This window comes from Chiloscyllium plagiosum, unplaced genomic scaffold, assembly GCF_037043375.1.
Source record: "Chiloscyllium plagiosum isolate Xiang-an unplaced genomic scaffold, Cpla_swu_hap1 HiC_scaffold_8, whole genome shotgun sequence".
Lineage (NCBI taxonomy): Eukaryota > Metazoa > Chordata > Chondrichthyes > Orectolobiformes > Hemiscylliidae > Chiloscyllium > Chiloscyllium plagiosum.
In genome coordinates, this window is record NW_028270146.1 from 39,525,803 (window position 1) to 39,543,638 (window position 17,836).

The 17,836-nt window shown below is 40.5% G+C and overlaps 1 protein-coding gene across 1 annotated transcript in view; it reads right to left on the reverse strand.

The window, feature by feature from the left end:
* Positions 1-397: 397 nt before the first annotated feature.
* Positions 398-17,836, reverse strand: part of LOC148149380 (uncharacterized) — a 100,900-nt gene continuing 83,461 nt past the window's right edge. Inside the window, exon 2 of the mRNA XM_087989518.1 lies at positions 398-615. Within this exon, the coding sequence (XP_087845644.1) occupies positions 398-615 (218 nt within the window). The remainder of the gene's footprint in view (positions 616-17,836) is intronic.

A 17,836-nucleotide genomic window follows, 5' to 3' on the forward strand; every position in this document is an offset into this window, starting at 1 on the left:
ATCAAACTGTCCCAGTTCCTGTTAATAGGACCACCCCACACACAATAATAAGGATAGCTCCAGCCGAGTTGCTGACGGGGAGGAGTCTCCACACCAGGTTAAACCTGATATTTACACAGCTGGGGGGGAAAATGGTAGCAGGAATGCCAATGCCAGGCAAATTCTTCCTCTAAGCAAGAGAGACAATTTAATTCAGGGGATAAAGTTTGATGCTGGAGCCATGGAAATAGCCTTGTATGGATACAAAGTGAGATTGATGTGAGGTCAAGTCTCATGACTTACAAAGTTCGGGTAGCTGATCCAATCCTAAACAAACATGTGGATCACCTGAAAACCATTATCTTGCAAACAGGGCAGGAGCAAAACATGGCCCCTCAGAACAGTTAGAAGCCCTGTCTTAAACTGCAGGTGCTCCCCCTCTGTATAGTGTCGAGAAAGCCTCAGAGTCCGAAATGGATGCAGCCTCGATACAGGTACTGCCGAAAGAAGAGGAGGAGACTCTTCCAAGATGTTCTGGGCACAAGAGATGGGCCACGGTCCATCGTGTCTGAGTGTCTGAGTTCGAGTCGGAGGAACTAGACCTAGGGCTGCTATTACCGTAAACATCTGAGGTTTCTTTGGAGAAGCAACATGAGCAGAAGAATCAAAAACCATAATTGCTGGAAATACTTAGCAGGTCTGGCAGCATCTGTGGAGATGCAACTTCCAGCCATTTCGGTCTTTGATTCCGATTTCCAGCAGACACAGTTCTTCCAGGGTTTTTTTTAATCTGTGTCAACTTGATGTTGCTTTCAGGAGATCTGTGGAGATAGCAATGACATACAAATAGTTATATCTGTCAAGGATACAGCTTCTATCTTGCTTTTGTCTCCCTTGTTATATTGTTTACTACATACCTGGGTGAGCATGAATTAACAAACTGGTGAAAACTCCATTTCATTCTCCTAGTTCCTCAGTCTCCATTGAGTCTGTTTTGATAAAATCAGCTTCTTTAAGGGGCCTCTAAATTGTCCACCTTCTTCCTAAACCAAGGATTCCTCACCACTGTGGTTGACAGGGCCTTAGCCGTGTTCAACCTATCTCCCAGACTTCAGCCACCACTTATTGCCTTCTCTCCCACAACAGTGATAGGGTCATCCTTGTCCTCATTTACCATCCTCCCTGCATCCACATCCAAAGATGCATTAGCTGCTATTTCTGCCACCTCCTGCAGATGCTATCACCACACTCTTATTCCCCTCCCCTCCTTTGCCAGCATTCCACAGGGACTGTTCCCTCCAGGATACTTTGGTCCACTCCTCCTCCATTCCACTCATGCCCACTGAAGTGACTAGGGCCAAGGGCAGAACCTCAGAGTAAAGGATCAACCTTTTACAACAGAGATGAGGAGAAATTTCTTCAGCCAGAAAGTGGTTATCAGTGGAACTCATTACTGCAGAGTTCACTGGAGGCCAAGTCATTGAGTGTATTTAAGACAGAGATAGAAAGGGTCTTAATTATAGAGTCATAGAGATATACAGCACGGAAACAGACCCTTCGGTCCAACTCCTCCATGCTGACTAGATATCCCAAACCAATCTAGTCCCACCTGCCAGCACCCGGCCCATTTCCCTCTAAACCCTTCCTATTCATATACCTACCCAGATGCCTTTTAAATGTTGCAATCATACCAGCCTCCACCACTTCCTCTGGCAGCTCATTCCATACACGTACCACCCTCTGCGTGAAAAGGTTGCCCCTAGGTCTCTTTTATATCTTTCCCCTCTCGCCCTAAGCCTGTGCCCTCTAGTTCTGGACTCCCCCATTCCAGGGAAGAGACTTTGTCTATTTATCCTATCCATGCACCTCATGATTTTATAAACATAGTAAGAGGATTGAGGGTTACTGGGAGAAGGCAGAAGAATGGGTTTGCAAATATGTTAGATGTGATTTAATGGCAGAGCAGATTCGATGGGCCAAATTCTGCTCCTGTATCTTATGATCCGATAGATTATATTTCAATTGGTAGCTTCACTGTCAGAAGAAATTTCTCGAGATTATGATGCTGTACAAAGAGCTCAATATGCTTATAAATTGGTTCATGCAGGCACACACTTTGAAAATTAAGGGAACAGCCTTCAGAAACTTTCTTTTGGACCAAAGAAAGCATGAGTGAAAATTTCCTGAGTGCAAATAATAGCTGCATTCATTCACAAGAAATGTCTGAAAGTCTGAAAAGTGTTTGCATTTCAATAACTTCTCTTTGAACAAATGTTTCTTTTATGATGATCACTTCGAAGTAGTTGTGTCTGTTAAATCACAGGGTATGATTAGAAGGTCACACGGAAAGGCAGAAGGAATATGATTCAGTACAGTTGATTTAATTACATCATGAGATTAGGAGTGTAGACTGAGAATTGGTTAATGAACAGAAAACAGAGTAGGAGTAAAGAGGTCATGTTCAGGACAACTGCCTATAACTGCTGGGCCTAAGTTACTTATAATCAAATGGAAAATGCTTGTATTTAATATAATACTTAATATAATAAAATGTTGCTTCATCAGAGTATTAAACAAAACTGGACACAAACCTCACAGGCAAAATGGGGGCAAATGGTCGAAAGCTCAGTAAAGATATGAGTGTCTTAAATAATGAAAGGAAGGTGCAGAGGTTCAAAGAAGAAATTCCAGAGCTTAGAGTCTTGCAACTGAATTCAGGAACCAGTGGTAGAACAATTGATATCAGGGGCCAGGAAAAGTCCACTAATTATCTTCATCCATGTCCAACTAATCACAACCAAAACCGACTAACCCTGACAATGCCAACTACACCTGACCTGTCGCCTCTATTAACCAGACCAACAACTCACCTACCTAACTGCCTTGAACACCTCCATACACTTACACCTCCCAATATTCCACTTCACTGAACTACTCACCTTTCAAAGAATTAAAATACCCACTTTCTTTTTATTAGTTTATGAGAAGTGGGCATCACTGGCAATGTTGGTATTTATTGCTCATCCCTAATTGCCCTGTATAAGGTGGTGGTGAGACACCTTCTTGAACCACTGCAATCCTTGGGGTATAGGTACATTCACAATGGTACTAGGGAGGGAGTTGCAGGATTTTCTCCCAGTAACAACATAGGAATGGTGATTATAGTTCCAAGTCAGGGTAGTGTGTGGCTTGAAGATACTTTGCCCATCCACAAATTTCAACCACCTACTCACTTCACCTACCTGCCTACCTACCCACCCACATCTCTTAACTAATGACTTTCTCACCTATCCACCTTTACACCTACCCACCTACACACCCACCCTTTAACCCCCTATTAATCAACTCACTTCATTCACTTCACTCACCTTACATACCTCACCCACTACCCAAATCACTCACACACCAAAATACTTACTTCACAGACCTACCCACCCACTCACCTCATCTACTGTGCCACTCACCCACCTATCCATTCACTCGTTCATCTGTTCATTGACTGAGTCATTTGCCGAAAGACTTGGACATTTAAAAATGACCTGAATACAGCAACAACTGTCATGAGAAGGAGACATGTTCTCTTTACATCTGTCTCTTCTTACGCTCAATGATCTTCCCCTTTGAAAGCCTTCACTGACTATGTGATGCTTCAACCTTGATGAAAAGACATGACTGAAAAATCATAAACGGGTTGGGTTGCAGAAAAATTTGCAAGCAGCGTTAGTGCTCTCAATATCAAATGAGTCATTTTGTTCAAATGAGTCATTTTGTCTATTTGAACAAAATGTCTGCTTTTTCCATAATATATTTTACTCGTATCTGTCAGTATTGGGACAGCCAGTTCTTCAGCTACCTTGCCTGACAATTACTGCCCTTTCTTCATTCAATGCACTTGGATTGTCTCCTGTAACATTGCATTTAATTTATATTTTGTGCAGGCAGTAACAATGATAATAAATTCAGGTTATCTGTCATTTATATTCACTACAGTGCACAGATGGTTCCTGATGATGGTCAATTAGATTTTGTAAATGTAATTACCATGACAACTAAAGAACATCTGATGATCTATAAAATCCACCAAGGTGTATACTGGCTCAGAGGCATTACACAGTACAACCACTTAGAAATATAAAGAAGAGCTAATGGATCAAATCTTACCCTGGAAATAATTGTGTGGCTCCCCGTGATTAAGGAGCATATTTGAAACCAATTTCAAGTGTCTACACATCCACAGGAAAACAGAGAAATCAGGACATTGCTGCCTAAGTTGCCTAGCTCTTTGAGAGGCTTTGCTGCAATGATATCACACTGATACCAGTTTCAGCCTTCACATACATGAAACAGCTTGAACGTAACATGAAATATGAACATATGGATGACCCACAGATCATGAAGTGAGGATTCTTTATTCCCTAGCACAAAATTGCTACAAAAATTAAGGGAAATTATGGTCAAACAAGAAAGCATTTATCATAGATTCATGGACATTTAAAGCACAGAAAGAGGCCTGTTGGCCCATCATGTCCACATTAGTCAACAAAAGCCTGACCATATTAATTTTATTGTCCAGCTGTTGGCCCATAGCCCTGGAGGCTATGACAATGGAAATGGTTATTTAAATACTGCTTAAATGTTATGAGTGTTTCTGACTCAATCACCCTTGCAGACAATGAGTGCTGGACTTGCACCACACTCTGGTTGAAAACTTTATTCCCGACTCTCCTCTTAGCTTTCTCCTTCTTAGTGGGCGGCACGGTGGCACAGTGATTAGTACTGCTGCCTCACAGCACCAGAGACCCGGGTTCAATTCCCGCCTCAGGCAATTGACTGTGTGGAGTTTGCACATTCTCCCCGTGTCTGCGTGGGTTTCCTCCGGGTGCTCCAGTTTCCTCCCACAGTCCAAAAATGTGCAGGTCAGGTGAATTGGCCATGCTAAATTGCCCATAGTGTTAGGTAAGGGGTAAATGTAGGGGTCTGGGTGGGTTGCGCTTCGGCGGGGCGGTGTGGACTTGTTGGGCCGAAGGGCCTGTTTCCACACTGTAAGTAATCTAATCTAATCTAATCTTATCTTAAATCCATGCCTTCTGCTTACCAATGCCTCAACTAATGGAAAAATGACTTCCTATCCACCATATCTGTGCCCTAATAATCCTATATACCTCGATCAGATTTGCAGCTTCAGGAAAACAACCCTAGCCTATCCAATCTTTCCGCATATCTCAGATTTTCCAGTCCAGGCATAAAGGTTTATTTACTGTTCCCTCTCTAATGTAAGCACATCCGTTCTACAATGTGATGACTAAAATTCCAGTTGTGGCCTAATCAATGTTTTATTCAGTTCCAGAATAACCTCCTTGTTTTTGTATTTAATGACTAGGCCATTAAAGTAAGGATCCTGTCTGGCATCTTAACTATTTTATCCACTTACCTGGCTGTCTTCTGCGATCTGTACACAAAGGCCCCTTTGGTATTCAGTATATTCCAGGGTCCTAATTTTTATCATGTAATCCCTTGTCTTGTTATCCCTTCCCAGGTGCATCAGTCCACAACTTATTCATTGAATTCTGTTTGCTGCTGCTCTGCCCAGCTGACCAGTCCCTTGGTACCCACCTACAGTTTACAACTATCCTTCTTGCTATGTACCAGCCTGACAATTTTTGTTTCATCCATTAACATCTCAATCAAACCCTTTCATTTAAATCCAAATTATTAATATACACCACAAACAGCATGAGCCCAAGCATCAAGCCCAGAAGAACCCCACTGAAAACAAACTTACAGTCACAGAAATATCTTTGTACCATCACTGCATGCCTCATGATTCTCAGTCAATTTTGGATCCAACGTATCACTTTCCTATGGGCTCTTTGTCAACTTATCTGCCATGAGGGAACTTATCAAAAACCTCACAAAAGTCTACAGGTGATAGACTACATCAAATGCATTGCTGTCATCAACACCCCTAGTTACCTCCTCAAAAATTCAATCAAATTTATCAAACAAATTTTCCCTTAACAAATACTGCAGGGCAAGAGTTATAGCTGGGGGAAAGGCAATTACGATGTGATTAGGCAAGATTTAGGATGCATCGGACGGGGAAGGAAGCTGCAGGGGATGGGCACAACTGAAATGTAGAGCTTATTCAAGGAACAGCTACTGCAGGTCCTTCATAAGTATGTACCTGTCAGGCAGGGAGGAAGTTGTCGAACGCTGGAGCCGTGGTTTACTAAGGAATTTGAATCTCTTGTCAAGAGGAAGAAGAAGGCTTATGTTAGGATGAGATGTGAAGGCTTATTTAGGGCACTTGAGAGTTACAGGTTAGCCAGGAAAAACATAAAGAAAGATTTAAGAAGAGCCAGGAAGGGACATGAGAAGTCATTGGCGGATAGGAAAACCCTAAGGCTTTCTATTGGTATATCAGGAATAAAAGAATGACTAGAGTAAGATTAGGGTCAATCAAGGATAGTAGTGGGAAGTTGTGCGTAGAATCAAAGGAAATAGGGGAAGTACTAAATGAATATTTTTCATCAGTATTCACACTAGAAAAAGACAATGTTGTCAAGGAGAATGCTGAGATATAGGCTACTAGACTAGATGGGATTAAGGTTCATAAGGAGGACATATTAGCAATTCTAGAAAGTGTAAAAATAGATAAGTCCCCTGGGCTGGATGGGATTTATACTAGAATTCTCTGGGAAGCCAGGGAGGTGATTGCCGAGCCTTTGGCTTTGATCTTTATGTCGTCATTGTCTACAGGAATAATGCCAGATGACTGGAGGATAGAAAATGGTGTTCCCTTGTTCAAGAAGGGCAATAGAGATAACCCTGGTAATTATAGACCAGTGAGCCTTACTTTGTTTGTGGGTAAAGTGTTGGAAAAAGATTATAAGAGATAGAATTTAGAAAGAAATAAGTTGATTAGAAAGGAATAAGTTGATTAGGAATAGTTAACATGATTTTGTGAAGGGTAAGCTGTGCCACAAACCTTATTGAGTTCTTTGAGAAGGTGACCAAACAGGTGGATGAGGGTAAAGCCATTGTGTGTGGTGTATATGTATTTCAGTAAGGCATTTAATAAGGTTCCCCACGGTAGTCTATTGCACAAAATATGGAGGCATGGGATTGAGGGTGATTTAGTAGTTTGGCGGGCTGAAAGAAGACAGAGGGTGGTGGTTGTTGGGAAATGTTCATCCTGGAGTTCAGTTACTAGTGGTGTACTGCAAGGATCTGTTTTGGGTCCACTGATTTTTGTCATTTTTTAAACAACCTAGATGAGGGTGTAGAAGGATGGGTTAGTAAATTTATGGATGACACTAAAGTCGGTTGAGTTTTTGGTAGTGCAGAAGGATGTTGTAGGTTACAGAGGGACATAGATAAGCTGCAGAGCTGGGATGAGAGGTGGCAAGTAGAATTTAATGAGGAAAAATGTGAGGTGATTCAATTTGGAAGGAGCAACAGTAATGCAGGGTATTGGACTAATGGGAAGATTCTTGGTAGTGTAGATGAGCAGAGGGATCTCAGTGTCCATGTACATAGATTCCTGAAAGTTGCCACCCATGTTGATAGGGTTGTTAAGAAGGCATATGGTGTGTCAGCCTTTATTAGTAGAGGGATTGAGTTTCGGAACCGTGAGGTCATGCTGTAGCTGTATAAACTCTGGTACTGCCGCACTTTGAGTATTGCGTACAATTCTGGTCACCGCATTGTAGGGAGGATGCGGAAGCCTTAGAAAGGATATTTACTAGGATGTTGCCTGGTATGGAGGGAAGGTCTTACAAGGCAAAGCTAAGAGACTTGAGGCTGTTTTTGCTGGAGAGAAGAAGGTTGAGAGATTGACTTAATTGAGACATATAAGATAATCAGAGGGTAGGATAGGGTGGACAGTGACAGCCTTTTTCCTTAGATGGTGATGGCTAGCACAAGGGGGCATAGCTTTAAATTGATTGATATAGGACAGATGTCAGAGGTAGTTTCTTTACTCAGAGAGTATTAGGAGCGTGGAAGACACTGCCTGCAACAGTAGTTAACTCGCCAACTTTAAGGCCATTTAAGTGGTCATTGGATAGACATATGGACAAAAATGGAATAGTGTAGGTTAGGTGGGCTTCAGATTGATTTCACAGGTTGGCTCAACATCGAGGGCCAAAGGCCCTGCTCTGCGCTGTAATGTTCTATGTAAAACCATGCTGACTATCTCTGATTTAATCTATGTCTCTCCAATTGCAGATATATTCTGTCCGTCAGAGTTCTTTCTTTTTAATAACTTCCTCACGCCTGAAGCTAGAGTGACTGGGCTGTAAATTCCAGATCTACTCCTTCTCCTCTTTTTAATTGGGATACAATGCTACCAGTCCTCCAATCCTCTGGCATCTCCGAGAGGAGTTGAAAATCACTACTAGGGCCCCTGATATCTCCTCCAACAGCTTTGGATCAGGTTATTGTTCAACAGGTTTATGTAAAATTGCAAGCTTTTGGAGCACTACTTCTTCATCAGGTGAAGTGGAGAGAGGCGCACAGTCACAGAATATGTTGGCAGAGAGATAGTGGCAAGATAATTCCGGGTATTTAAGAATGTCAACAGAATGTCAGCAAAAACTTCTTATTCAGCTGTCAACACTCTAATCACACTATTTGTACTCACCTGTTGGCATTCTTAAATACCCGGAATTATCTTGCCACTATCTCTCCATTTATATATTCTGTGCCTATGCACCTCTCTCCACTTCACTTAAAGATGGAGTAGCACTCTGTGATTTTAAATAAACCAGTGTCTATAACCTAATGTCATGTCACTTTGTCCACCCCAGTCCAACACTGGCATCTCCACATCATAAGATCCTGGGATACATTTTTTTCAAGCCTGCATGCATGTATTTATCCACTTTTAGTCATAGAATCATAAATCCCTACAATGTGGAAAGAGGCCATTCAGCCCATTGACTCTGCACTGATCCTCCAAAGAGGATTCCTCTCAGACTCAGGCCTACTCTATCCCTATAACTTGATGTTTGGATAACTGGGGTTGTTCTGTACTTTCGTTGCTTTCCTAATTCCCTTTATAAGATCCTCCTGCACTTTATTTATTGCACATAATGTATATGGATTATCGCCTGTGGTTTAAATTGGGTTGAAGAAGCCTTTGTCTGTTTGCTCCTTCTTCACAGGAGACCTTCTTTCCCCAAAAAACACCTTTTTTCCAGAGAAGGTCCAGTTGAAATAATTTCAGAGACTGGTATGCGGTCACCAAGTCATGCTTTATTTACATGTGAAGAGCCCTTGACACTGATCCAGCTCCCTCAGAGCCAGCTCTCAGAGTGAACAGGATATCTGACATTCTTGTTCTTATCTGTCAGCCAGATTAACAGCCCTAATTAGGGAACTCATATTCTATGAGGTCCACCTGGCTGATCTCACTACAATCATCACAGACTATCCCATCTGCCTTCCCTCAGCATTGCCACCTGCTGCTAAAGGTTCCATTACATGGATGTGTGTTAGGAAAAGATAAATAACCTTTAAACGTGACAGAAAAATTTAGGGCTGGTCCTTTCAAGTATCAGTATTTTTTTGTGGTTTGTTAAGTTTTAATCATTATTTGGATTCAGGCATAAACTTCCCGATTTCTGTGTTTAACTGCGAATGTATAGCATTGGAAACTGATATCGGTCGCTTAATAATGGTGGGTTCCAATAGACCAGCAATAACTCTAGGACATAATTATTATATTTTTTAACTTCTTTCTGTCTTTTTTCTCTCTCTCTTACTCCTATTTTTCATTTCAGCCCTTTATTTCGATTCTTGCACATGATCAATTTTTAATTATCTTTTAATTATATCCTTTTAAAACACTGAAGACTGAAGTATGCTAGAGCTTAGCCCAAATGTGCATTCCATCTGGGGTAGGGGTGCTGCTTTGAAATTGGGAAACAAGAAAGAATTGGCTTCCTGATTGTCCTCCAGGATTCATGAGGACTCCATTTTTTTTTCTCTATTGGTTTCCCACTCAAAGGAAACTTGATTGACAGATTAGAGATCTGTTCACTGGGAAGCCTTCAGCACAAGGTCACAGTGAAAAAGAACACATCATGGATTACTGCAGAATCAGATATGATGGTATTTCTTAATACAAAGATGTTCCAATTGTGGCGAGACCCACTCACAGGAAGGAAATTATAGTGGTTTGTGGGGTTACCAATTGCTGGAAAGTGCCTTCAAAGGCAATTGGAGGAGCTGGCACAATCAAGGGATGCATCTAATAGTACTTGGGTGGTCCAGTAGAGGCCACTTGTCTGATATTGATCAGGAGATTGAGGGTTCAGTACTCCTGGGGTGTAATGATTGATTACAGAAATTGAAAACTAATGGGGCAAGTGTGGTATTTATTGATTATCTTACTGGAGCAAATACTTACGCATCTCCTGTTTCAAAACCAGTGCTTTAAAATCATGCAGCTCATGTATTCAGCCCCTTTGATCACCTTGAAGGTGTTGGGTTTTGCAAGGTATGACCAGCAAGAGTTAAGAATAGAATGACTGCCGAAATGAAGGCAAGTGACCACTGTTGCAAATATTTAATTCATCATTCATACATTTTAGTTTCTAAATTTTAGCTTTAGGAATTAAAGTTTAATAGTAGCAAATGGGATAAATGCAATTGAAACACATGAAAGTCTATCATGTTTTAAAGGTTAGTGGCATGTTGCTTGAAGACATTACTCTCATTTGGTTTACAGAATCGGAATCAAAGAGATTGGTTGTTTTACGAGTTACCTCAAAATTAGCTTGAAAGCATTCAGTGAATTCTGAAAGGTTATAAAACCCATAAGAAGAGCATGCCAATATGCAAATTAGGAGCAGGAGTATTCTAATGCTGTTGAATGGGACAGGAATGCGAAACACTTCAAAGGCCACAGTGAAACTAGAACTCATTACTCCTGGTTTACAAAATCAGTACACTAACCAACAAGCTATGGAGCCAGAGTGTCTTGAGCCTGCTCTGACATTCAATATGATCTGATTCCTTCACAATCCTACCTACCCTCAATGACCATTCCAACACCCCTTGCTAATCAAATATCTTTCCACCTTAAAAATATTCAACATTTCTGTTTCCACACCATTTTGAGGAAGACAGTTCAAACAATTCTTAACCACTTGTGAAAAAAGAATTTTCCTTATCTCTTTGGGATCACCCCATTTAAGAAATTGAACAATTTAACATTTCAGACATTATACTCTACTTGCCAGATCTTTGTCCACTCACTTAATCTATCTATTACCCTTTATAATAAAACAAAAAGTACTGAAGAAACTCAGGTCTGGCAACATCTGTGGAGAGAAAAATAAAGCTAACATTCCGAGTCCAATGTGACTTCTTCAGAAGTCTTCTAGTTGTGATTGGCATAGCATACATTTGGTAGCATAATCAGTGATTGTAATACCTCAATAAATGGCCAACCCACTTACCATAATGGATTGTTGCCTGTCCCTTCTCTGGGTCCATTAAAACTGGAAGTGGATGAGTTTGGGGCACATTTTGTTCCCGTTCCAAATTGGTTGAATGTTAATCACTGACTTTAACCCCTTTTTGGGGATTATGATTAAACCATGCTTGCTTCCATAAGAATTCTTCAATCTATTTGATTAAGAAAACACACATCTACTTGTCCTACTCACACTTGCTTCAGATTCTCTGTAGAGGGAGCTGAGTCAAAGTGGATTTCTAACAATCATAAATTCTTATCTGTGGGTAAGTGAAAGTGTCATGAAAGGCTAGTGTTGTTCATTCTTCACTGATTACAAAATCCAGGCCAATACTTTGATATTTCAAGAAACTTTATATTCAGCATTATTGACTGCTTGCTAAAATTAAAGGCACTATTAAGCCTGTAAAAGTCAGATCAATTTAACTGGTGCAGTTATGACATTTTGTAAAAGGGCATGTATAAAACAATTTTATTTTTAAAATTGCATCAGACTGTTTTTGCAATTGTCAACATTTGGTGCATGCACTGTAAACTATTGGTATTCTTCTTTCAAACAGGAGGGATGTTTTTAATCTATTGGCAATTTCATCCCATGTTTTCCAATTGACTAAACAGTACTATATTAGAGCGTTTACTTTGTATTTTAGTGGACAGGAGTGCTTACATCCCACGAGTAAATAAGATAAAAATAAATTTTTGATATCACATGGAGTAAATTGAATTGGCTGAAGACAAAAAGAGGTTGAAATGGATCATCTACTCAGAACTTCCGATTGAAGATACATGCAAATGTTTCAGCCTTGTCTTTAGCAGTGATGTGGTGACCTCCCCATCATTAACAATGGGAATGTTTGTGGGCCTCCTCCTCCACAATTGGAGCAAGCACTGTATATGCAAAGGCTATGGACCCTACAGGTAATCATACTAAAGACTATGGTTTCCATCTCTAAGCTGTTCCAGTACAATTAAAACACTGGTTTCTAACCAGCAATGTGGACAATTGGCCAGCTGTGTCCAGTTCACCAAAAAGTGAGACAAATCCAACCCAGCCACTTTCTGCTCCTTCAGTCTATCCTCAATCATTAGCAGAAAGTGTCATGAATATCAAGCTGTCAAGCATCACTTTCTTAGTAACAGCCTGCTGACTGATGGTGTTTAGGTTCCACAAGCCCACACCGCCCCTGACTGTACTATAGTCTTGGACCAAACACGAACAAAAGGGCTGAGCTTAAGAGGGGAAGTGAAATCAAGACAGCATTTGGTTGAGTGTGGCTTCATTAGTCCTAGCAAAACTGAAGACAATGTGAATCAAGTGAAAACTCTATGCTGGTTGGAGCCATATATAGCACAAAGGAAGGTCATGTTTGTTAGCAGTCAATAATCTTAGTCCTAGATGTATAGATCAGTATTATTTTACTTTCTTTATTATTAGTTGTGGACAGAAATGGAAAAATGACTGCTTTAAAGTCCTTGACTCACTGTCACTGGGTCAACATTCTGTAACTCCTGCCTGAACTTTATTGTGGCTGTACCTGTGACTGTAGCTGCTCAGTACCACCTTCTCCTGGGTAATATGGATGGACAATAAATGCCAGGCTCACAAGCTGTAAAATATTTTTTTCAATGTTATACATACAGATGTTACAGCACAGACGGAACGCATTTAGCTCATTGTGTACTCACCAGTCAATAAATATCTGACCGCATGAATTCCATTTTCCAGTTCTTGGCCACAGTCCAAGAGGCAAAGCAATGAGTAAATATCTAAATACTGCTTTGATGTTACGATCATTTCTGACTCAACCACCCTTTCCGGCAGTGAGTTCCAGACTCCCACCACTCTTTGGGTAAAAGTTCTCCTATTTCTCCACTTAGCCTTCTAACTCTTACCTCTTACCCTGGTTATTGACACCTCTAATGGTGGAAAATGTGCCTCCCTATCCACCCTATCTTATACATGTTTATTAGGACCCTCTCAACCTTCACTACTCCAGGGAAAACAACCCCAGCCAACCCAATCTTTCCTCATAGCTCAGCACCCTCCATCCAAGCAGAATGCTGGTATATCTCCTCTGCACCCATTATAGTGCAATCACATCCTTCCTTCATGTAGTGACCAGAACAGCTCTAGTTGTGGCTTTCCTAACATCTTATACAGTTCCAGCATATCATCCTTGCTCTTGTATTCTATGCCTCGGCTAATAGATGGTAATATAAAGCAGTGTAAAAACAAATCAGTTTCTTAAATGATAATTTTTCTCTAACTTCTCTCAACTAAAAGTATAATTGGTTTAATAAAAACAAGCAATTATTGAGTGAGACATGAAACACATGCAAGATGACATACTTTGGACCACTGTTTAGAAATGTAATTGTTCAGAGTATTTGAGAAAATTTGTAGTTCATGTTGTGGATGAGGTTGTTGACTTGCTCACTGAGCTGGTACGTTTGTTTGCAGATGTTTTGTTGTAATTCTAGGTGACATCATCAGTGCGCCTCTGGTGAAGCACTGGTGTTCTGTCCCACTTGCTCTTTGTGTCTGGGTCTGCTGGGGTTGGTGGTGTCAATTCCAGTTTTGTTGTTGGTTCTGTTTCTTAGTGATTGGTATATGGGGTCTAACTCTACATGTTTGTTAATAGAGTTCTGGGTTAAGCGCCAGGCTTCCAGGAATTCCTGTGCATGTCTCTGTTTGGCTTGTCCTAGGATGGACACATTGTCCCAGTCAAATTTGTGTCCATCATTGTCCTTGTGTATGGATACAAATGATAGCTGGTCATGTCTTTTGGTGGCTGGTTGGTGTTTGTGTACCAGGTGTAAGGGATCCTTTATACTTTATTCATGGTAACCCACAACCAACTACCACACTACAACAGCTACTAACAAGAATAAAGGATCCCATACCCACAACCAACAGGACCAACATTATACACAAAATGCCATGTAAAGACTGCCAAAAGTACGACATAGGGCAAACAGGAAGGAAATTACCACCAGAGTAATTGTACACTTGTTACATGGATTGGTTGGGATAGATGGTCTGTTTCTTATACTGCATATCCCATGTAACTTTACATATGTAATGTTGATCAATAATGCAAGGGAAGGAAACTAACACTGTTATTCCTTGAGATTACATAGAAGAATTCTATCTACCATGACCAATTAGAGGAACGAGAATGACATGTAATCACCATCATCTCCAAGTTCACTTCCAAGTCATACACTGCAGATCAAGAAAAAAATCCAATTCCATCTATTCATGGTAATGAGAGATGAAAAATAAATTATACTTGCTAGTTTAACTGGGATCACCACCACGTGCAAGTTCCCCTCCCAGCCACTCACCATCTTGAGTTGGAAATATATTCAGTGTCACTGGGTCAAAATCCTAAAACTCCCTTCCTAATGGCATTGTTGGTCCACTTACACCAAATGGATTGCAGTATTCAAAATGACAGCTTACCAACAACTCCTTAAGAATGACTAGGGATGGGTAATAAGTCTGACCCAGCCAGTGTCACGCACATTCCATGAATTCAAAAAAATCCTACATCCCATGAATAAACTAAACAGAGAGAAAGCAATAGATTGCTCCTTATACTAGAAGTGACATCTGAATGATATCGCTTACAAGTCACCCAAAGACAAGGCATCACTTTACAAATTCAGATCTATCATTCATGTGTACTTCATATTGTGACAAGCATTAATCGTGATTGCAAATATTCTCGCCTACCCAAAAAGACTGAGTGTATCTTTTGTTTCTAAAATTTAAGCCTTATCGCAGCACGATAACAAAATATGGACTATCATGCTGAATTATTCACAATAATCTGTCAATCTGACAGCAGAAAAAACTGCTTCAAATTTGTAAAAAGAAATACTTAATGACCATCATACTAAGGCTGAATCATGACTTGATTGCACGGTCTTGCAAAATACTCCCACCACTTTGTGTATATTCACAAAATCTACTTTTTCATCAGATGCAATTTCTGTCTGTTCAATCATTAACATAAAAAGGGCAACAAAGGAGAGGAGATGAGATAAAGGGGTCCAAGTGAATGTAATTTGTTTGAGTTTGAAGTCATAGGTAGTGGGCCAACTGCACAGCTATCCATGTTGTACTTGCTTATAGCCTGCTATGGGGTGTTTCTCATTCTCACGTACTGTGTGACCAACTGAAAGACCCAACAAAAGGAAAGGTGACACCCAGTGGGAAGACAACATGGATACAAAATTGACTGAGCGATAGGAAACAGAGGGTAATGGTCAATTGATATTTCTCAGGCTGGAGGGAGGTTTGTAATGGAATTCCTCAGGGGTCAGTTTTCTGATCTTATTTATTCTGATATTTCTGCTTTTCCCTGATATATATACTAATGGTGTTGATCTTGATGTGCAAGGGACAATTTAAAATTTTGCAGATGACTTGAAATTGAAAAGAATTGAAAACTGTGATGAGGGCAATGTAGAATTTAAAAGAACATTGACAAGTGTGTGGATAGATGCTGATGGGTTGAATAGAGAGAACTGTGAGGTGATATATTTTGGTAGGAAGAAAATTGGAAGACAATATGAAATATGGCATACAATTCCAAAGGGGTTGCAAGAACAGTGGGACCTGGATGTATATGTGCACAGATCAGTGAAGGTGACAGGACAGGTTGAGAGAGCAATTAATAAAGCATACAGTATCATCACCTTTATTAAGGGGACATTGAGTACAAGAGCAAGGAGGTGATGTTGAACTTTTAAAAGACACTGATTAGACCTCAGCTAGAGCACTGTGTACTGTTTTAGGTGATACATTATGTAAAAATATGAATGCATTGGAGGGAGTGCAGAAGTAATTTACAAGAATGGTTCTAGGGATGAGAAACTTCAATTATAAGGATAGATTGAAGAAGTTGGGTCTGTTCTTCTTGGAGAGAAGAACAATATGAAGAGATCTGATACATGTTTCCAAAATCATGAGAAGGTTAGATAGAGTAAATGGGTAGAAATTGTTCTCGCTCATAAAAGAATCCAGTGATTTGCATAAGAAACGAATGCAATGTGAAAAAAAAAACTTTATCACACAGTGAATGGTTAAGATATGGAATGCACTGTGAGAAGTGTAGTGGAGACAGATTCAACTGAGGCATTCATGAGGGTATTGACTGATTATATGGCTCTTTTCTCTGCCGTAATTCTTCTGTGATTCTTAGAGCACTGACTCTGCTTTTGCTGTTAACCCCCTTTCCTCCCCTTTCAAGAATTCCAATCCCTTCCCACTTACCTTTCCCTAGGACTCCAGCAATAATGCCTGGTGAATGTCCATTGCTCCTGGTTGTTGAAAGGTTGTTGGCTCTGATTGACTGGCAGCTCTTTGGACAGGATTGCCACTCTGCATTTGAAACAGGAGGTTTAACACTGTCGAGGTAAATTCCTGTTTATTGCGTCGTATTTCCCAAACAATATGCAACACTGGGTTCACAATGGTTTTGCAGCTAGTGTACTTGAGCCCGAACATGAACAATAAATCCCCTCATAGAAAGTTATACTGCAACTTTAGAGAACACAGATTAGACCTTAGCTGTAATATGGTGTTAATTAGCACCACACTGTAGAATGAGTGTCAATGCCTCACAGGGTGCAGAAAACCTTTATGACAATTGTACCTGGGTGAGGGACTTCAGTTATGTGGAGCAACTGGGGAAGCTGCATTCATTCTCAATAAATTGTGAAGGTGTTAGGTTTTCTTTTTGATAAATGGTAATAATCAATAATTTGATTGTATTGCATATTAACGGCAGTAATTAGACTTCATGCAACACAAGTGAGACTTAGTATATTACATTATCTGAGCTGAATTTTATTACTCCATTATAAGCAAATGCCTGCACACTTTGAACATCTGGTTTGTCCTCCAAGAGATGAATTTTGGTCCCACCCTTCCCCACCCCAGCTGGTATATTTGAAATGGGGGAAGTACATAAAATAAAGTGGGTGGTCAATCCACTTGCCCATAGTGTTCAGGGATGTGTAGGTTAGTTGCATTAGTCATAGAAATGTCAGGTTGTAGGGTAGGGGAATGGGTCTGGGTGGGAAAATCTTTGGAGGATCTGTGCCCCTGATTACAGAATGTGGGCAATGTAGCAGGCAGCCTGCTGAAGCCCTTAAACTGTTGATTAATGTTCACTTAAAGACTTTACTCTGCCCCCATTACAATAATATGTTTGGCTAGGGAAGGTGGATAGAAAGTGGCCATCCCTCAAATTTAATAGCTCAGATTAAACAGCAGGAAGGAAAGGCATTCTATCTCCACTGTTGGTGAAAGGTAAGGAGCATGGATGTCTGCTGCAATCATCAAAACCCAAGACCATC